Source organism: Epinephelus lanceolatus, chromosome 18, assembly GCF_041903045.1.
Source record: "Epinephelus lanceolatus isolate andai-2023 chromosome 18, ASM4190304v1, whole genome shotgun sequence".
NCBI lineage: Eukaryota > Metazoa > Chordata > Actinopteri > Perciformes > Serranidae > Epinephelus > Epinephelus lanceolatus.
In genome coordinates this window covers 21,382,501-21,404,858 of record NC_135751.1, presented here as the reverse complement: position 1 = coordinate 21,404,858, position 22,358 = coordinate 21,382,501, and the positions used below count along the sequence as shown (strand labels likewise).

At 40.5% G+C, this 22,358-nt stretch overlaps 2 protein-coding genes across 5 annotated transcripts in view; both read right to left on the bottom strand.

The window, feature by feature from the left end:
* pbx4 (pre-B-cell leukemia transcription factor 4) overlaps positions 1-14,128 on the bottom strand; it is a 32,265-nt gene extending 18,137 nt beyond the window's left edge. The window contains exons 1-3 of one of the 4 annotated variants that reach the window (XM_033644914.2): positions 13,199-14,126; positions 10,760-10,873; positions 9,097-9,170 (exon numbers count right to left, since the gene is read on the bottom strand). In XM_033644914.2, the coding sequence (XP_033500805.1) occupies positions 9,097-9,170; positions 10,760-10,873; positions 13,199-13,383 (373 nt within the window). In that variant the 5' untranslated portion in view covers positions 13,384-14,126. Of the gene's footprint in view, positions 1-9,096; positions 9,171-10,759; positions 10,874-13,198 lie in introns of all 4 variants that reach the window. The other 3 variants (XM_033644913.2, XM_033644916.2, XM_033644915.2) reach the window with 3 other exon arrangements.
* Positions 14,129-16,674: 2,546 nt separating this feature from the next.
* Positions 16,675-20,979, bottom strand: dsn1 (DSN1 component of MIS12 kinetochore complex). The gene is made up of 11 exons (XM_033644920.2): positions 20,880-20,979; positions 20,543-20,576; positions 20,166-20,418; positions 19,996-20,069; positions 19,408-19,480; positions 19,192-19,279; positions 19,026-19,082; positions 18,836-18,907; positions 18,603-18,750; positions 17,006-17,093; positions 16,675-16,903 (listed from the first exon to the last, which is right to left on the bottom strand). The coding sequence occupies exons 1-11, from the start codon at positions 20,912-20,914 to the stop codon at positions 16,821-16,823; spliced, it is 1,005 nt and encodes a 334-aa protein (XP_033500811.1). The 5' UTR covers positions 20,915-20,979; the 3' UTR covers positions 16,675-16,820.
* Between the last annotated feature and the right edge of the window lie 1,379 nt (positions 20,980-22,358).

Below are 22,358 nucleotides of genomic sequence, written 5' to 3'. Positions count from 1 at the left end.
AACACTTCAGTCCAACACATCATTAATCAGCCCTTAATTAACTAAAGAGAGAGGCTTGGACACTCGAGCGATGACTATGTGTACCCCCCCTTGAATGGTCATACACAAACACACACACACACACACACACACACACTAATGAGGGATAGATCAATTTGTGTTGTCACTTAATCTGAACAGAAACAGGGCAAAAAGGGAGCTGCAATGTCTTTTCCTTACGTCTACAATTTATATGCATGCATTTGGCAAATTATTGAAAATACATTCCTGATAGCCATCCCAGTAAAGTAAAAAAGCCTGTAAAAAACTGATCAGCAAATAAAAACTGTATTAAAGCTTGAGAACACTGACAGTTAAACTAGATAGCAATCATTAGGCCTTTCACTATAATTTCATTATCAACTTAACATGGTCAGCCATGTCTATATCTCAGTTCATGTATGATAAGATATTGTCCACTGTGTTGCATAAAAATGTCACCTAAATTTTAGCCAACACAATGCCAGAATAAACTGCAGAAAATGTTTCCGTTATTTGACTATAAGACATGGGCATAGTGCCTGAGCGTTTTTTTCTCATTGCCTAAGCTGAAAGAACAGAAAAAAACAAAGCTAAGACACATTTTACGGTCATTTCTGGTTGAATTAAAAGTCCACTGCTCTTGAAAGGATGTGCTTTTGTTACTATGCCAATATACTGTCATTATGCCCGTGGTGTAAAATGTCTTAAAATGACAATAATATTGTGTAATTATTATTATTGTGCATTTAATTTTGGGACAATACACACACACACACCAGTTATCATCTCAAGCCTAGCAATCATATTAATGCAGTCCCTTTAAATGTAACCCAGAGGATACAAATTATTAGCCACCTTCGCAAATGGGTGCACAAGCTATTAAAATCAGTACATAATACATTCCTTATAACACAGTTTTAGTTGACATATCAATATTGAAAATACCAATTAAAACTTAAAATAAATCACCTTGAATAAGACTGATATAGTATAAGACAAACGTCAGAAAGTCATATTTTGTGCATTTACCGTTGGGCTTGACCAAAAAGAAGCACAACATTAGGCTTCAGTCACAAAAGTGTGGGCAGGCTAACCAGCCTGTGACTCCCAAACTTATCCAGGTAGCGTGGACAGCATTAAACAGGCCTCGAGTTGTGGTGAGTACACTGGCAATTGCTCATAGCTTGTGTTCAGTAATGTGAGAAAAAATGATTCAATGTGGAGCATGCTGCGAGCCTAACTGGTAACGGACCGCACACTGAGGTGTTATTTTAGGTGACTGAGCGATACAAGATCTTTTTCATGAAAATATTTTGGTGTTAATATTGCCCAACAAATGGTGTTTCAAGGGTTTATTAAACACTGCTGAGCACCAGTAACTACATCTCCTACATGATACCCCCAGTCTAGTACAGTTCTGCACACAGAGAAAAACGAAGAGACATGGAAGAAAGAACCTGAAATGTCACAGGAGGAAGAGGAGGATGACGAAGAGCACCTAAGCAGGAGGCTTGTTAAAGCACTGCTAGGATCTTCCCCCAGTCAACTCTCATCAGGCCAGCTGCCTCCTGTGCTCATTAGCACAGACTCTTAAGGAGCTCCTAAAGACTTTGTGAAAAATGAACGCTCATTTGAGAGGTCGTTAATTTGCACTGTTATGCAAATTAGATGGCAATTAAGCGATAGATCAGAAGAGCAGTGCCCATTTATAACAAGTGAACAAGCATTATGACACAGTCAGATGGTGCCAGAGAGAGCTGAGGCTACATGGTTAGTCTGCACAGGTCCGATGTACCAGCTTAGTAAGGGATGAGATCTCTGTGTCTATAATATGTCTGGCTGGTCAGGATAACAATTTACCAGTGGTTTTACAGGAGGGTTCCCTAAATTGGCTTTGCAACCAGTACACACATAAATGAATACACATCTTACAAACTGAGGGAAAAATAAACCAATCATCCTCCCAGAATATGGTTTTATTCTGGATTAACAAAAAGTGCTAGTACATCATCATCCATCTATACCGATGAAGAGCGCCACAAGATTAAAAGGAGCACTGGCCTCCTAGTATCTGTAATTACCCAATGCATGCTGCTAATCTCGGGGTGGCTGCTATACCCCCCCCCCCCCCCCACTAGCCCTGATGTTTCCATCTCTCCCCTGCATTTATGACATGGTGTGAAATATACAAACATACTGTCTGGGACAGCAACGTGCACTACTGCAGAGGGGTGGAAGGCTCCCATCAATTGTAATTAATCCTTAATTAGTCAGGATTAGGAGCCAGGCTCCGACACTCTCCCACCCCACCGCCACCAAACTAATGCAATCCAGCTGAGACCACATTTACATATCTTTAATTAAAGAGACGCCGGCTTCTTTTAAGAGCAAAGCCTAAAAGCAGTGTGAGAGGCATGGACATGCTGAGAGGGAGGGCAGATGAGATGAAGAGGTAGGAGTCGGCCCTGTGGGTGATCCCTGACCAATGCTGATGGGTCACTCAATATTTCCTGGTTTCTTGTTGCTAGGCATGAATTGATGGGAATTTTCGTGGATCCAAAGTGTGCAAAAACACGGTGCCTTACATATCGTGTCACTGTGGCCAATTAAATTTCAGTGCTGTCTGTCACCAGTATGTGTGTGCGCACGTCCTGAGTGTTGCTAAGTTTCATTTTCTGCCCTTAATTTAGTAAGTAACCCTAATTAAAAATATGGCAGAAATATATTTAATTAATTTACGGTTTAATTTCAGCTTTTCTCAAAAGACCCGTCACCAGTTTCAACTATCAGGCAAATAAGCAAATGCTTAATTAACTCTGACCCGTCTCCTATTCCAACTGTCCTTGTGTCAAAGTGTAAATCATTCTTCACAAATTACATCACACCAAAGTCCTAGATCTGTCCTGCTATAATGCAATTCACAACACAATGCTTGTCAACCATTAGAGATTTAGTGATTTTTACACTCGGTTGTCCATATCCAGCTACCCTGATCCCTGTGAAATACTGAGTGACAGCACAGCCAAATCACTGCTCTTCATCATGGCCAAAATCATGTTGCAGCAGTCTTGAAGGTGAACAGTTCCACTGAGCTGTTCCCATCCTACAACACACCCCAGACAGCAGTTCCCCCTGTCAATATCCAGAGGCCCAGTTCCTACAGGAATAATACCACATGAGGAAATCAGTTGGCCCACACACCATTAGGCCTAGGCTGAAGGTTGGGGTGCTCTGCCTCCCCACTTTGAGTTGGGTGGTGGGGGGTGGTGGTGTGTCTGTCAGGGCCAGGGGTCTGTGTGATATTAGCCGTCTGCCAATCTGGCTTGGGGAATGGACACCGAGTAATTACTCCTGCTCTTACTGCCTCATCAATCTCCCTGTATCGCTCCTGCACCCACCCCCCCACCCCCCCCCCCCCAACACACACTATCTTTTTTCGTTCTCTTCTGCAAAGGAGCCAGGGAAAGAAGAAAAAAAAAAGCGATTGAGTGGCAGGACACCACAAAACACAAGAGAGGATCCTGAAAAGCCAATGAGATAATCCAGCACCAATACATAGCGAGTGTAAATATAAATCTGTATCTTTAAAATAGAAAACCAGAGGGTCTGACCAAGTGAAAAGTTGTTGTGGCTGTACAAAGGTGGGTGGCCTATTCTTGTTTTAAACCCATGTGATAGTAAAACTGACAATGCCGGTTTGGTGGCTTCACATAGGTCACATTTCTACCTCAAACTATTTTTATCTTGTTACTGCTTGTGGCTTAAAAGGCAATGTATGCTTCCCCTCATAAAAATATAATAAAAGACTTCCCACAGGTTCCTAACAACTCATAAAATTTTATGGCTCTGTTCCAAATTGGGCTCTTTGAAAACTAATAATAATTAAGTTGCTTTAATGAGGCATGTGATTCACTAGACTTCATGTACTGTAGTCTGTCAAAGTCAGTGGAATACAAACATCTAGATCAATCATGTGGGGCTGATTGGGTTTTTTCCCCCAACAAAAACTGAGAGCCTCCAACTGGATAACACAGGTGTGTGATGTTTTGCTGTCAACTTTCAAGCATGGCCTCTAAAATCAAGATATACAAATTTAAATTAGCTCTCTAAAGGCTTGAAAATGCTAAGTGTTTATTCTGGCTGTGAATTAACACCTGGCAACTATGTGTGAATTTAAGCAGTGTTTTGTTTCAGTGTTTTTACAACTACAATCATGCTGTAATTCAATTAACATGTAATTGGGGCTGTTATGTTGCTCAAATGGTATGTAGGTAGCTTTTGAATGCCTAGGTGAGGCAATATTTGGTTAAGGAACTTACATGGTTTGTAAAAACATTACAACTAGGAATGACTAACAACTGCTTTCCCTGACGTTTAAATGGAAGTTTAAACTTATACTCACATTTAAATGCTGCTAAAATAAGTGAACACTGTACATGAGAAAAACTCACTAAAAATGCCAAACCATACTGATTTTTTGACAAGATGTCATCACTGTTGCACTTTCCACCGTCGTACCTGTGAAGCAGGGCTCGCAGGCCACTGTCTTCTTTGTTTTTCCTATTATTTTGTTTTTGTAAACTAACGTTGTTAACATTAGTAACTAATAGATGCTTGTTTTTATATGGCAACATTTTAGTAGGAAAACATTTCACTGCAAATTACATTAATATATAATGTGAATGTCTACATTAATATAATTATAATCCAATAATAAGTTTAATCAACTAGTATTTCTGGTGTTGACTAGTGAGGGTAGCGACAAGTCGACTAGTTGTGTACATTCCTAATTACTGTAGATACTGTATGTTGTGTTATATGGACCTGTGTCTGCAATAAAGCTTTATTATTATGACCCCAATAAGCTGATTAAAAGATCCAATATGTAAGATTTTGTGTTTTCTCGAGATGAGGTTGCAGAACACTATCTAGAGCCAGTGTTTGGTTTGTTCGTTCTGTACTACTTAAGAACAAAATGGCAGATTATATGAAACGACCCCCTATACGTAGATATAAACAGCTCATTCTAAGATAATGAAAACAACAATTTAGGTTATTATAAACTAATGAAAACAGTTATGTTTGTTATATACCACTTTTCCCAATACATCCTACACCCTGGTCCTTTAACATAAATTGTTTAACAGTTTGGTTACCCTGAATGTTGTGTAGAAGGTTATAGGCAAACAGAAAATAATACAAGGACACATTCTGATAAAGCCTGCACTCCTAAAAACAAGGGGCTGCACTGGTGTGTATGTGTGTGTGTGTGTGTGTGTTGTCACAGGTTACAGAGTAGATAAAATATGAACCACTTTGAAGGCTTATTAAACGCCAAGAAGCTGCATGGTGGTTTATACTCCTTTGAAGTAGGATTGTACAACTCTGGACTGTCAATAAGACAGCCATATTTTCTTCATCACATAGTCTAATTCATATTCATTCAATTTTACAATATGTATTTCAATTTATTGATAAGATAACATAACTAAACAGTAGAAGCTTTTATATTAACCAGGGATAGCAGTGAAAAACATAAACCAGAGAGCAAGTTCGTGGAGTTGGCTAAATCTCACCATTCATCCATCTTGTCAAAACATTAATAGGATGTGATGATGGGCTGTCAGCTAGCCGCTTTGCCAACATACTAGCTAAGTGCTGCTGGCTCTGCTGGCAGGCATCAACTATGAAATGCTGGTGCTTGTAGGTGTTTAGAAAAATAAGACATTTCCATCCAGTGTAGGTAAACATCACTGTCAAATTAAACAAACATTACAGGACTGATCTTCATTTTCATCCTAATGGTTTCCTCATTATTTAAAGGATCAGGCAAAGCATGTGCTCTATTAAAACTATCTGATGGACTCAGAGGCTGGTCAGATAATGCACAGAGAGAAGGGAGTGGGCCTGTGGCAGAGGCAGACAGAAAATACCCAGACACATTGTTAGGAAACTGGCACAACTGGGCACCTAACAGAGCAATCAACTGGCTCAAGTTAACATCACACTGGCTACAGGCCATCAGGATGTCCTTGCTGTTAAACCCTCACTGTTGCTGCTGAGGGATACATGGCTCATAAGAGTGGTGGTGTGCAGGTACGTATATGCATATCATAACAATGGTGACTGGTTCATTAACTTTTAACGGTAAGAGGCAACGCAGAGCTGGCCATTATAGTCTTAAATAGTTAGGATGCCTGCCAGTTTGCCAGTATTTCTACACAGCCAACTACCAGCATTATCCCACAGAGTTGTTTATCAGACAGCTTATCAAGATGAGTGGCAAGTGTTGGGGTGTGAACTTGTCCAAGTGAGGGGGAGGAGAAAGAGATTCAAAATACACTTTGCCATCTCTTAGCTAAAAAAAAACGTATAGCTTTAATTCCACTTCAAAAACTATTTTTATTTTCATTTAAAACCTGTCCAAAAATAAACAACCAGGAATGTTCAGGCTTGAAGAGAGGGACTCGAGCAGGATGACAGAACAGAGTGAGTGACAGATTCAATGTTGTCATGTGTGAAGCACGAGGAATGCATAAAAGTAAGGAGAAATGCCACAAACATGCCCAAACTAAATGAAAAACTTCTGAGAGTAGCTGCAGTGGCTTGTGAGAGATTTTGGCATAAGCTGTCCCATTGCACCAAGAGCTATTTTTACAGCAAATACCCATGAGAGCGAGGGAGAACAGAACTGAGTTGAAGCAAAGCCACTGGCTCTCAACTTTGATCATTTCCCGTCTCTCTCCAAGTGCTTTAATTTCTTTTTTGGAGTGTATCTTTAATAAAGTATTAACAAGAATCAAATTTCACGCAGATGGAGGTCATGTTTAATATGAGAACTCAGGACAACGCAGGCACTGTTGTAAAATAGGGGGTGATTTGGGGTGGTGGCAGTGGGGAGGTGGGGGGCACTGGCATTTGCGCAGAACATTTCCTTTACAATGAAAACAATCTAACCAACTGCAGCACTCAGAGGAATTCACCTCCCATCCCCCACACCCCACCTCCCCTCCTCCACCACCACCATTACATTACCATATCAAAGCCCCGAGTTCAGAGCAAGTCTTCTCTTTCAAGAATGGGAGCGAGGCAGAGGGAGGGAGGGGGAGAGGACAAGACCGAGGCAGTAGGAGTAGACCCAAGACCGAGTTTGCTTTTATCCTTGTTCAGTGTGTGCGTGTGTGCGCAAGAGAGACAGAGTGTGTATGTGGACGCGCCGACACAAGTGCATGTTTGTTATTGAAAAAAGACTGCAGAAAATCTGTGGAGATACTAGAGGACTACTGATTGGGTCTTCCACAAGATGCACTGAAGAGAAGTCAATTCACATTCCAGAGGCACATAATGGGGCCTGCAGGGGGGTCTGATGGAGTAGCAGAGAAATGCCAAAGCAGGTACACAGTGCAGTTAGGAGGGCACTGCGTGGCAGATGGCCAGCAGAGTACAGGCAAAGCCAAAGATCTCTATATCTCATGGTTGGCATATTCACCTCAAGCGTGAATCTATTGTTAACCTACCTCAATGCCTTGTCTGTTTTTCTGCTCGGCTTACTGTAAGAGCACTCACAGACCATCTCTCTAGTTTGCTGGGAGACTAAATGTGAAAATCAAAGTGAATGGCATTAGGGTAAATAAGACCACTGGTTGCCTGGGAAACAGTGTACCCTGCCCCACTCACTCAAGCCCAGCCTTTACTTTTGTCCAATCACTGGAGAGCAATAATACATTATTGACAGAGGACCACAACAGGCAGCAGTGCAGCATTTTCAAATTGTATTTGAACAAGAGAGGTTTGCTGTTAGAAGATACACAAGGCAAGTGAAAGAGAGCAAAGCACACAGAAAGACAAGAACGGAGAGAGAGAGAGAGAGAGAGAGAGAGAGAGAGAGAGAGAGAGGGTGGTAGAGGGAGAGGATTCAAAAACGCACCCCATTTACACTACCATAACCATCAATCTGCCATCCATCCCCGGCCTGCGCCTTTGAACCACACTAGAATCTGTCAGATAGCTGACTCGAATAGCTAACAAGATGAGAATAAGCAGCATGTTTACTTACTGAATAATTGTATGAGTAAGAGCAAATCTGAGATATTTACATAGGCAATAATTTCCATCAGATCACGTGTATATGAAATACAACATTATTTGTTAAGACAGTGTCAGAGCACTTTCTTGTTGCTTTGCATGTTGTGTTGGATGTCGGTACTGCATTGATATGCATATCAATGTATTCCCAATACACAATTACCCTACACTGTGTGGTGTAGCTGTTTTAACAGTGTGGGAGAATAGAGCATCTCTTTGTACTGAAATAGCATAACAGTGTGACTGTAAAACAATAACCCCTGTGGAGTTTTTCATATCTGCCTGCTGTCAACGAGCTGTGCATGAACTTTCTGTCGAGATCAGGGTTGATTTTATAATCTAAGAATTTGGAAGTGATACTTTCTGGTAGTGGTAGCAGCGGGGCTTTACTACCCTGCTTTATCATAGTAAATACTGCTGTGACATTCAGCTAATTGTAAGAGCCTGTTGGTTGTATCATTCATACATTTTGTCATTGACTCTTCATCATCCGAGATTGAAACTGACAGGAATGCATAAATGCCAAACCAAGCAGGGTGTATTTCTGCATTCAGGGGCTCCAGGTCAAAATGGAGAACAAAATGGCAAGCTGATAAAAAAGCATGTGTAGTCAGAGTTGTTAGCATGTTCTGCAGCAAGTTCTACGGTCTGACTCAGGTTTCAAACGCACCGATCCACTAAGATTAGTTTCAGCTGGTCAGTGTGAAGTCTGGACAGCAGCCAAAAATAGGTTAAGTTTCTATAATTACTGGGCCAAAACTAAAAAAAAACAGCAGTGCATATTTAGAATGATTCTGAACCAAAGCATGTACAACACATGCAGCTACCTCAGTTCTGCAACTCATTCAACCAATATCCAATCAATAGAGGCCGTTAAAAAGGAAACTTGGAGCCAGGGGAACTGGAACAAAGGCACACTGCATCTCAACACTAGGTTACAACCTGTGCAGACTGAAGAACACAAAGAGAACGAGTGAAGTAGAAACTCACCCGTCTTCTCTTTGATCTCACAGAGAACGCTGAAGAGGGCTGGCTTCATTCTGTGACAGTTCAGGGCATGCTTCCTGTAAGAGAGAAGAGGGAATAAGAGAGGGAGAGATCGAGGAGGATTACGATAAACAGACCTCCATCTCAAGTCATTCCATGTCCTCCCCCATAAAACAGGTAGAGGAGCTGTATGTATTATGCATACAGCATTTCAAGAGTGTAGTGCAACACAGCAGGACAGAGCCATGTTGTTTAAAGGCATTTTAAATTGTCAAATGCCATTGTCAGTGCAGAAACATCCCTGATGCGTCAATCTGAACTAGCAAGAGTAATGTTGTCATTTGGATGCTTTGCACTGTGGGGCAGGTAATGATGCCAAACCTCAAGGTCATCATTACTGAGCACCAGATTCCAGAGTTAATACACAGTAATCTAATTTCTACCTCTTACAGAAAGACTTGTTTCATGAAAGAAGATGGTGAGTTGATAGAGAGGATTAGGATTAAGTTGCAATTTTAATTTAATCAGAGACGTTCTCTTTATTGCCAAACAGGCTAATAGCAATTAAAGGAGAAAGGGCAAAACTTCTACAGTTCACCATAATCAAATCAGAACACCTCAGCAACAAAATTTCCTGCTAATACACATCCATGCACCCACACACACCCATACAGCTTACATGTGTATTAAAATTTAGAAAACTGGAATGCTGTGGCAAAGCCCCATTCCTAATACGACCCTAAATGACTTGTCTCCAACGTTAACTACTGTACCGACAGGGAGAGGGAGTGCTGAGTACGCACAGCACCACATTTTAAAAGTAATGTTTTTCATACTGAAATAGGTTTGAAAGGCACAAATAACAAAGACATGTAACTAAGCATGCACTACAAGCATGCTACAACAGTGTAGCTCATAATGTTCCATTATTACTGTCAGAGGTGTTTTATTTTACTCTACAATGACTGTGTGTAGTTTATAGTGCTGTTGTAATATTGCATTATCCTGTAAAAATGTTTCTGTAGTTTTGTGCACCCCCTGTATTTTTAATGACTCGTTCTATAAATAGAGAAAACACAGGCATATCGGTGTTCTATGGAGAGTCTTACAAATCACAACAGGCATCATTTATTGGAAAAACAGATTTCAGTGGAAACAACTTAAATATGTTATCAGAAAAGTGCAACATACAGTTTAAGTTTAGGTGAAAAACAAAAACAAAACCAGCATGAGGCCTCCATTATTGATGAGTATGAATTGGGAAACATGAAATAAGAAAAACCTGAAAATCACCCTGAAATAAATAATTCATTTTCCAAATAACATTACTAACAACACAGTGAAAACAACCACAGATGAATATGATTTGGCTACACCTGACCTCAACACCAATTCCAGTTGTGAATGTCCACTGCAGTATTAATGAGGGGACCATGGGGACTAGCAAATAGTGCGCCTACTGTATATTAGACTGCGACGAAAGACTGCCTTTCTGTGAGAGTATTCTGAGAGGCAGTATGATGTAAAGAAGTGTGTCTAGCATTAATATGTCATTTTGTCCACCAATTCTGTCACTGCTGGATTGAGTTGGGGGGAGGGCTGCCTTCAGCATGGAGGGTATGAGCAGGAGGGGGAGAAGGAGGTGCTCATGCGGTCCTGTACTGACCTGTGCTGGAAGTTGAGTGGCAGGCCACCCCCTGCCATGCCCCCCCCTGCTCTCCCTCCCTCTGTGGGGTCGTCTGATCCACCCCAATGCGCCGGCGATTCCTCTGGCCAGCATCTGAACATATGGCGACAGGGTGAGAGGATGAGGGTGGATGGTGCGCAGGAAGTGTACTCTGCAACACCGAGTTCTTGCGCTGCCCTGACCACTCCCCATCCCAACACACTGCCACCCTGCACGACAAGGGCGTCATGCTCACATGTGAGCCACGACAAATTAATTTATAGACCATGACTGAGGGAAAGATTGATGTGTGGGTGACAAACTTGATCAGAGTTAAGTATGATGTTGATAAAAACTGTACAATGTAAGTCATACCTACCGCTATATCTTAAACCTATTTGTTATTACAGACTACATGTGGTACCATTATGTTTTGTCCTTTTACCTGAAGTAAACCTGAGCCTAACGATTCAGCACTTAGCGCAAGCTACTCTGTCGGCTAATGCTAAACATATACTGTCCAGTGGATGAATATTTCATTATCAGAATTGCCTTTAATGATCACATACATACTATGCACATGACAGCAGCGAGGATTTGAGCTGTATGGGCCTCACAATTTCAATCAAGTCCACTGAACTGCCAGTAGGCTGCATTCTTTTTAGTATTAATCCTGCACATAAATGGCATGAGGAGGACATGCTCTGAGTGGGAGTTTGGATCAATACAAGCATACAGCAAGGACACCTCTGGCACTTCCGAAGCAGCCACACCTTTAATTAGTTTTTCAGAATAGCCTGTTAACATCTAATAATAGGCCAGCTACTTGATTTCCTACACTATAATTGGCCCTTTAAACCATAATATTTGAAATTTACATTATTCTATTCACTACAGTACAACCTTTAGTAAATGGTCTTTACAATTCATAACAAAAAAAGGTTTGGGAGAAGGAAAACTAGACTGCAAGAAATATTCCAAAGGAAAAATATTTGCATTTGTCTATGAAATAAGGCCTGATTGAGTCCTCAAACTTCTACTGAAGAAAAGGTAATATCCCAGTGTTCATAGGCTGCTGGTATAGCATCATCCCTCCCCCTCACCACCATCTCATTAATAGAAACTCGATTTGCGGACAGCTGCACTCGCGTACACATTATAGGAGAATTGATTGCACCCAGCACACAATGAAAAGGATGAACACCAGGGAGGGAGGGAGTGAAAGAGGAGTGAATTAATTAAGAGAACCAGGTGGTCAAATGTTGGGTGGAAAATCACTAGCTAATGACACATCACACTGTGGCCACGGTCTTGCAGTGGACGGTTGTCTATTGTTGAAATACTGACGCTTCATCTGAAACTGACCTTATGCTCCTTGAGCCACATGGCAAATGAGTGCGGGTCAGTGGCTCACTGCCGCGCATACTATCTACAATAATGCTACGTAAAACACCTCTAACACAAACATTAAGTGACGAGTCATATGAATGAAGGATTGCTGTCATCACAGGCAGCACTGGGCTGATACGTGGGACAACTGAATAATCCTTACCTTAATGTATCAGCTCATTTGCATTTCAATGACTAATGTTATCGACACCCATTTGACGTGGAGCGGCATCCCTGATATATGTTGTTATAATTAGGCAAATCTAATTTGCCATGGTCTGATTAGTGATATGTGAAAGCTTTGGCAACATGACCAGAATGCCTAGTTTATACTCAGATAGCTCTGACTCCAGCAACTTAAAGCATGCACTATCTTAAGAAAGGGGCTTTTGTGTGTTGTTGACGCACTTCTTGGTAGTTTTATTAGTTGATGTAAAAAGGATATTTGCGTCACTAAATGGATATGGTCCTGTGAGCCAATGGGGAGATAACAAAAACTCATGAAATATGTAGGAATTGTTTACTGTATGCAGGGGTTAATGAAAGCATTAAAGATGCACTACTGTGGCCTAAACTATTTTTTAAACCGAGAGATCCATGCATCACAAATACAGCTTCAGTGTTTGGCAAGTGGTTGTGTGCATTTTGCACGGCAACCATTGTCACAGACTCAACAGGGAATTCAAACTTTTTAATTTAACACTTCATTGATAAACCACACAGGATTAACGTTATCGCCCCTTTTCAACCAAGTGAGCATGTTTACAAACTACAGTACACAATAAAGCACGATTTGAAGTAACAAAGACCCTCCTTTCAAACTACAACAGCACTGTAATGTGGGTGTTCAAGTTATTCTGTACCATAATGTATTGGTTTAGCAGCGGATTACAATCAAACGTGAAGTTGCATCAATGATGCAATTAAGCATTACCTCAATTTATGTGATCGTTTCAGAGAAAAGACTAAGCCCTAAAGCAGAAATAAAACACATACAGCGCACTTTAGCTTAGCTATCATGTGTGGAAAATGGCTCTTCGCTTGTCTTACCTGGCCTGTGCTTCGTCCAGGCTTTCGTCGGTGATGGCCATTATTTGCTGTAGGATATCCCCTATGTCTTGCTGAGGTTGACCGAGGGACTGCTGTTTCCTGACCGAGTCTGGGTCACCGACATCGGCTTGTGCTAGTCCAGCGAGTCCGGTGAGACCCGTCAGCATCCTGGTCTGGTCATCCATACTTTCAAAGAAAACTCGCCGTTTTCCTCAGTCGAAGAATACACACAAATAGCTAGCCTGTTAGCTAGCCAGCAAAGTATCTTCTACGACAAATCATACAACACTTCTTACCGTAGCCGACAGCAACGGTTGGAAAATAGTTAACGGCTGTGAACGCGAAACAGATAGCACAAGCTCGCTTTACATTCGCTTGTGTTTTCCCCTCCTCAAGTTAATAAACGCGGCCAGGCTAACGTTAGCTAACCACCGAGTGAAAAGCAGCTAGGTTAGTAGCCGTAGCCCAGCAGAAAAGCAGCAGGGACACACATGCACAGACTGTGTGAGCTTGCCAACAGCGCCTCGCACATTTTCGAAATAAAAAATTAAAAACGGAAAATGTAACGACAGACGACCACTCTCGTCCGGGAAATAAAACTCGCCGATTTAAAAGAAGAAATAAGACGTGAACACAGCGGCTGAGCTGTCGGGCTGTCTCGCTCCAATCAGAAATATCCTACCAAAACAGACTACGATTTGCCATTGTTGTTGATGTCGCGCGAGTATGTGGGACGTTCTGGGCTGCGCGAGCAGTGTGCGTCGCGTTGACCATTGAACTCGTAGCACCACGGAGCGAGAGCTTGCGGGTGGGTTAATCGGTAGACTACTATATAGAAAAGCTAATATAGATTAATTTCCACATTAGCTGGTGTTATATTAGTAACAATGCATCATATAGAAATATTACACCACAACATCCCATGTACTATAACTGTATTATTCCTCCAGGTGACAAGATTCTCTTCAAGTGCTGCCTTTACAAATGGATAGCCCCTTACGTCATCACCACTGCTTGTCCTATTATAATTGGTTCAAGCCATTTCCTTCATTAATATAAGGCGAGATCACCCAATTAACAAAATGCTTTCTGAGCAAAACTTTAAAATGAATGCTTGTATACATGCACAGAAGGGATGGTGTGATATGTGAGCTTATAACAAGCTGCACATGTTAACACAGTAATAAAATGGTGTTAGAGCCTCTCTGATATTACACACAAAGATGTGTATGAACCTAACAAGCTACAACAACCTGTCCTCACTCACAAGTAAGTGTGTTGAATAGCAAAAAAGGAGTATTGAAACTGATTTAGTCTCTGGGAGTCAGTGTCATTTCATAAGTTGTGCCTAAAAGTCAGTGCACTGATATCCATCTGTGTGGGGCCAAATTGTGGCAATTTCGGGAGCAATTTTCAATCTCAAAGCAAAACACCCGACCTCAGAATATGATTCTATCCTAAACCCCCAGATGAATGAAACATCCCATCAGTTTTCAGTATGAAAATGTTGACAGCACAGATTGAAAACAAGTGTCCTTGTTTTTTGCAAACTGGGCAATTCTGCTGTAGTTTATCACTCAGATCAGAGAGACAGCTTTCCAAGACGAATGGCTGGCTGAATGGATGTGGAGGAGAGCTGCAGCCAGCCTTGCTGTACTGAGAAGAGATGATGGGTGTGCATGAGGGAGTAGGACCAAACTGGCAGTGGTTTATGCTGACTCTCCACACATCCATCTACTACAATCTGTAGCTAATCAATCTAAAGTTAGAGACAACAAGAATAGAGAATACAGCAAACCTAAACAGTAATTGTTCATTGCATGTGCATATAGTACAAGTCACAATTCAGGATTCTTGTGGGTTATACCAAGCAGAGAATTTTAACCCTCTGAAAGGTTAGCACTACCACAACCAAACCTTCAATCTGATGCATGTAAGTATAAAATATTAATATATATAATAGCAAAAAGGACCCTCCTTTTCTTTCTAATAATAGTCTACACATAAGGAGCCCAAAGCTTGGTCACACCCAAGGCTCCTTTATCCAAATATGCACTACATCCAAATCAAACACTTCAAGAATAACTTCTAACCTGCCATTTACTCAGGTCACTGAGGCTGTTTAAAGCGACAGTTTACCATACATTTGTAAGTGAGTAACTGCAGGGGTGATCATCTAACCCCAAAGTCAGCCTCACTGTCAAGAGAGGCCTTCCTCGAAAGTAAAAAGACTGTCAGCGGCTTTGTAAACTTCTTTATACGTTTTATTGTCGGTGATTCATTTAAGGATCATTTCTGTGAAACTTCTATTCATTTGGATGCTAAAGCTGCCCTCCTCTCACCCCACAAGCATCAAGGCTCATTTTCATCTAAATAAGAATCGATCTCTCCCGCTGTGCACCATCCTCCCTTACTCACAACTCTCACGGTCACAACCCCGCTTGTCTTCCCTCTGTTTGTCCCTACGCTCCCCAGTCACTCCCTTGAATACAATCACAAGGAAAATTGAGCATACACCATGTAGGAGATCATAACTGCAGCACACAGGAAGTCATTCACTCTTTATTTATTGTTGGCAATGGGCAAAAGCTGTTTTCTGCTTGCTGCAATCATCAAAATTAACTCTGAGCATTAATGAGTGAATGGGTCCAGGAGATAGGGAGTGATAGCGAACAAAGCTTTGACTGACTGGTACAATGTCAAAGCTTCGTTCTGCATCAGTGACCCAGCCAAATGCAAGAGATGGGGGTGAGTCACTGTGGGGGGAGGGGCCTCCTCCTGAATGGTCAGGGGACACTGATGAAGTGAAATAGATGCAGCACCAAAAAGAGAGTAAATGCTTGAGGATGAGCATGTTAAAAGGACTGTAAATAGACTATAGGTAAACTGTAGAGCATAATCCATCTGTGTTCAATGATCTTTATATTTAATGCTTTACTGTTGCACAAGTCAAATTTAATTGGAAAAAGTGGTACATGTCTTCACAGGATTCATGATGCTTTTTGAAAATGACACTACATACACCAGCATGGTTCAGCTACTCTTCACATTGCTGCTTTTCAGATTAATAAAACAATGGTAAGCAGACCACTTAAAATGCCACCAATGACTTAATTTTAAACTATTTTTTTTAATCAAATTCAGTTTAGTTTCCAAACGCTCGTTTATTGTATGACCAACCAATATCCTAATTTTGCATAAAGTTCTCACTGTTTTCTTAAACATCTGCCTTCCTCTTAATTCCTGACAGTGTAGTCTTGACAGTTCCAGGTTTTACAGGTAAGAATACTTAATTAAGGCCTAACAGAAAAATCCACTCTGGGAATTTACCAAGCCTTTCATAATATTGTATAGCCAGCCACTGCCACCTGCTGGTCAAACATATGGACTACCTCTACCACCAGTCCTGCTGCTGATGGAAGTGGTTTTATTTGACACAGAACACATTACTTTATCCAATAACAAGAGACAACAAAGGCGGAGTAAAGACATTATATTTTCCCAAATCACATTAACAGCAAAATTACCAGAAAATAATCATATATGAGCTTCATATACAAGTCATATAGAGTCATGGTCCATCAGATGATTGATTGCTTGTGCTTGCCTCATGCCTGAGTGACTATGTAGTTGCGGAGGATAAAGGTGCTGCCAGGAGGTTCTTGATGGGGTCGGGGGAAAGATCCTGGAATCCTGCTTCTGCGGCTGGAAGGAAAGAGTAACCAGATTAAATGTTAAATGGCCAAATCATTGTTGATTCCATAGAATTATTCCACAGAAAAGATGAGAGACAAATAAAGTCTTTACCCAGTCGGCCACTGGTCTCTTTCACTAGCAACTGTGACTGCTCCTTGATGGACAGAAGCTTTCTAACCATCTTAGTCTGTGTGTCCATCTACACATGAAAAAAGAGTAAGTTATTGTATTATATTTATATCATATTTGAGCTGTAGTCACTATACTTGAAGGGACAGTTCACCCCAAAATCAAACATACATATTTCTCCTCCTACCTGTAGTGCTACTTATCAGTCTAGATTGTTTTGGTGTGTGTTGCCAAGTGTTGGAGGTATAAGCTTCTCTTGAATATAATGACACTAGATGGCACTGGGCTTAGGATGTTCAAAGCAGCAAAAGAGAGGAAAAAAAAATACATTTGAAAAACTTAACAGCAATGTCTCTTTCCAGAAATCATGATCCAGCTCCTCGACATAATCTACAAGCCTTGTTTTAAGCAGTTTTATATAGGAACTATTTTCTTTTACCAAACCACACCTGCGAACCAGATCACTGTGCAGAGGTAAGCATGCATCTACTCATGTACAACTGACTCGTGCAGATGGCACCACAAGACGTAGACATTACTGGCAACCCCCTCAGTAAACATCAGTAGAAATGTTGACTATGTAACGTTACCTAGCTCAGTGGTGCTAGGTGCATGTTTCCCTCTGCACAGTGATACAGTTGGCGGGTGTAGTTCTGTAGAAAGAAAATAGTTCCTACATGAAACTGCTCACAACAAGCTCTGTGGATTACCTTGAGTAAATGGGTCATGATTTCTGGAAAGACACTGCTGTTGAGTTTTTCAAACATATTTTTTGGCACTCCGAGCACCACAAGCCAAGTGCCATCTAGTTCTATTTGGAGATAATATTGGAAAGAAGCTACATGTTTCCAACACTGGCAACTAGTGCCAAAACAATCTTGATTGATAAATAACACTAAAGGAAAAAGGAAAAATATGTATTTTGACAACTAAAGGAAACAACCCTGTACCTGTACTGTAATACTTGGATTCAGATGTTGCTAAACTTTGATCTGAGCACAGAATTGTTTGACATACTTTTTTTTTTTCAACCAAGCTACACCGAGAACAAAACCAAAAAGGTATTACATGGAAACAGACCTTTTCTTTGGCAGAAAATAATGTTTTCTTGAAGGACTCAGCACTTCAAAACCATTGAACTTGTTGCTACAATGGAACTACAGAATACAGAGCAAAGAAGTACAGATGTTGTGCTTTATGTGTTTATTTTATCTCAAATCTACCTCAATTGTGACTTTTAAATGAGATTGGTTGAATGTGAATGTATTAATTTATTGGCACAGTCACCTTGGACTGCTGAGAGCCAGGCACTTCTTTCCCTTTCTTGTGGACAGCACTTAAGCTGCCCATAAATCAGTAGCATCTGCTTTATGTTTCATCACTCTCATGGCCAAAATACCTTTTTCTTCAAAAAAGCTTCTGCATTTTATACATACACCGTCATACAGATGGTATGTAAGAACGATGTAGTAATAAAAACCTTACAGATTTCAGCTTCTGCTAAGAGTCAATCACTTCTACTGTAGACATGTTTATGAGTTATTTGAGTAATGATGTAAAAATCTAATTTCAAACATACAATCGTTGCCATAGTGTGAAGCATGGGCTGTTGTCGACAGAGGAGACCGTGGTAGTCAGGTTTACTCTGTAAAAAATGGTACTGGGACGACTGGGCCACAGATGTAGTGTCTAATGATATGCCTCCCTCCTGGCCCTGCTCCACTTTCCTACAAATAATAAAGAACACATTAAAACACAATTGAGCAGATAATATGTGACACACTGTAACTCAACAACAGTACACATGCTCACCTTTCCAATTCCTTTGCTTTGCTCCGGTGTTTGTTCAACAGTGCCTCCCAAGATTCACTTTCAGCCTGGAGCCTAAAACATGACACAGGCTGTTAAACAACAGAACCACATGTGGTACGTCCCACAATCTGTGTTTTTAAGTTTGAATGAATATTTTGTGTGTGCTATTGTGATATTAAGCACAACATACCTGTTGATGGCTTTCTGGACTTTTTCCATGGCTCTTTGCACTGCTGGGTCACTAGAACTGAAAGCAGATAACACAAGCATAAATGCAGTATAACATGTTCATTTGCAGATTAAAAAACTGTATAATGCATGGAGAGTACTGAAAATATAAAAAACAGCTACAATACCTGGCTGCTCCAGCAGGGAATTGATGACCCTGGTGCTCATCGCGTATGCTTTTGGCCAAACAACCCCACTCTTTCTGCATGTGCTCAACTGCACCAAGGAAAACACAGAACATAGTTAAAAAAGTAACATGAACAAAATATTTTTTTTGACAATAATCCAATAAAAATAAAGAGCTCCATGAAATATGTACCAAATGAAGCAGTGCAAGCACTAACCTTGTTTTTGAAAAGACTCCAGTGAGGTGTTTGGCACCGACTGTATGGAATCTTGAGTTCTTTCTATTACCAGCTAGAGACAAAGCACAGGTAATTAGTAGGACTGCAAACAACAGTTATTTTCATTATTGATTAACCTGCCAAATATGGTTTCTATTAATTGTTTTGTCAATAAAATGTCAGAAAGTAGTGAAAAATGCCTGCAACAATTCCCAAAGCCAAAAGGGATGTCTTCAAATGGTATTTTCTTTCTCTGAAGGTAAGTACTCCTGAATAAAACCATAACATCTGATTTTATATCTATTAAATTTAAATTTCAGTGCAATATCTCTAGTTATTATCCAATAATTATGGCATTTCTAAATATACTTAATTGATGTCAGTACCAGAGTGCATACCCAATTCATTTGTTGAATACCAACTGGTTCCTTTTTAAATCTATTATCTTTCCACATATTTTCAGTCAAGTGAAAAAAAATATCATCTCAATCAGCCATCACCAGTGAGATGAAAATAGCTCCCTGTGTCTGTCCATATAAAAGTCTGTTACAATAAATTTACTTCTACTCTAATGACCCCACCACTCACCCTCATTGAAGCCTCCATCAATTTCTCAAGCCTCTCTTGCTGTGGTAAAGATGCACTGATGCTCCTGCACAACACTGCAATAAACACATAAATAAGGATTTATACTGCAAAAGGCCAACAACAACAAAAGAAAATACATGATGACAATTCTTTACTGATTAGAATCTCACCCTGATATGGATTGGGAAGGGCAGGGAGTGAGCGTCGGGTTATAGTAGCTCTTCTCCAGGATTTCCTTCGTGCAGTGGGGCTGAAAGTTGGACATGACGGTCCCTCTGTGTTTTCTGTCTGCATCGCTAGTTGGTCCCCTGCATCTGTTTTCTGTCTGCTGGGTGACACGGAGGTACGGGGAGATTTGTTTGGGGGAGCTGTGCTGGGGCTTCTGGAGAGGCATCTTTTCTTTGTCTGTTTCTCCGAGTTGATCTTGGTGTAACGTTACAGAGATTAAACAAAGAGCAAAGTGAGTGACAATATACGTTAGCATGATAAAGCAATGGCCTTAGACTTAGCAAAAGTGTTGTCAATAGCTTAAATGTAAATGTCTTACCTCATTCTGAGTATCGACGGCGACACTTTCGCAACTGCAAGGACATTTTGTGTAACGTTATTTATAAGATATGTCAACATCACATTGATAACATATCGGTAATATATAAAAATGTTTAAGAAAATTAAGTTACTACAGTGTTTCGCTTTCACGTTTAACGCTAAGTTACGTTAGTGCGGTAACTGTTAAGCGCAACAGTAAACAACAATAATTTACTTTGAGTATAACTGAGACGTAAATAAACGCTTTAATATATCTTCTTACTTAAGTTACATACAATATTTGATGTTAAGTCGGTTGTCGCTACGTGAAAGAAACAGAAAAAGAAAATACAAACCCGTCATGTCCCACAGCCGAATATTTTTCCGCCATTTTTTCTTTCAAACCGTTTTCTTCACAGCGCGCGCTCAACAAGCCAAGCCCCTCTTATATCCAAGCATCATGGGAAATGTAGTGTGTCACAGGAGATGCTGCTAACAAGGTGGCAAGCAGCTTTGTGGGAGTTGTAGTCTTGAAAACTTAAAACTATGCTCTCAGTAAATAAATTAAAGAAACCCTCCGTGATGACACAGGCAGTATAAAACTGAATGTGGCTGTCACCCTTTAACACTTGCAAGCTGGCTGCATGATTATCCATTGATTTTCATAGGCCATATCACTTTTCAAATTATAGGGTACAATATTCAAAAATCTACCCAAAGACACCCAAACTTACTGGGGTTTAATTTTAAGATTTTAGAAAATAAACGCCATCAAGTGGTAAAATACTATGAATAAGAATATATTTTAATGTTTTCTAGACTAGAGGTAGGCAACCTGCGGCTATGGAGCTGCATGTGGCTCTTTAGATGCTCTCCATTGGCTCCCTGTGGCTTTGACATAAAATTATATGGAAATAGATAATGGTTATTTTAACATTCAGATTTTCATTTGTCATTGTTGTTAGCCAAGAGTGATTATTGCATTCTACAACTGTAAAACTGTGTAGCTTATACATCGAATTAAAACATGGTTTAACATTTCATCAACTTAAATGTGTGTCATACATCTGCGACCTGGGGCGTTTTCCTCTAAATTTTGCTGAACTTCTGTAGTGGTGGCTAGCCTGGAGTTTCTCTATCTTGGCTAGCTATGGATTCAAAATCTGATTAAGGAAAAGTCTTGGAAGAAAACAGAGGATTTAATAGTGTGTGAACAGATTCATTTGATTTCACCACCAATACTGCAAAGTTTAAGTACTAAATAATCATAAATAGCCCACTGCAGGGTTGCCACCTGGTAGAAAATCATATTAATGAGTGCTCATTAGGACCTATTCATAACGCTGATGGGTAAATTTAGTTGCAGCTCCAGGCAGATTTTCTTTTCCTTTTTCAGGCCAATAATGGCTCTTTTAGTAGTAAAGGTTGCTGCCCCCTGTACTAGACAATAATTTCACAAGTGAAATCAGCAGGAAATCAAGTGCAGATGTTTCTGTACAGAGGTAACCACGATGGTGAAGGAATCCAGTCCTCTAGAGCAAGCACTGACCTATTAGTTCAAAGGGGCAATGCTGGCTCTAAACCACTTTGTACATCTTGGATTTCTGATATGCAGTTGAAGAATTCTTCACGTGGTTCTTCAGAGTTCTGGTACTTTGGCCTCCAGAGTTTAAGACCTTGTGCTTAACAGCTTTGACCTCCTTTATGACATTTCCCAACCACTGGCTATTTGTTTTAGTTTTTTTAATAGTATAGCAGTATAATCTGCTGAGTGTAAATTCAGTCATGAAGAGCTTCTACCCCCATTGGCCATCCTCTCCACCAGGCCTGCTTGT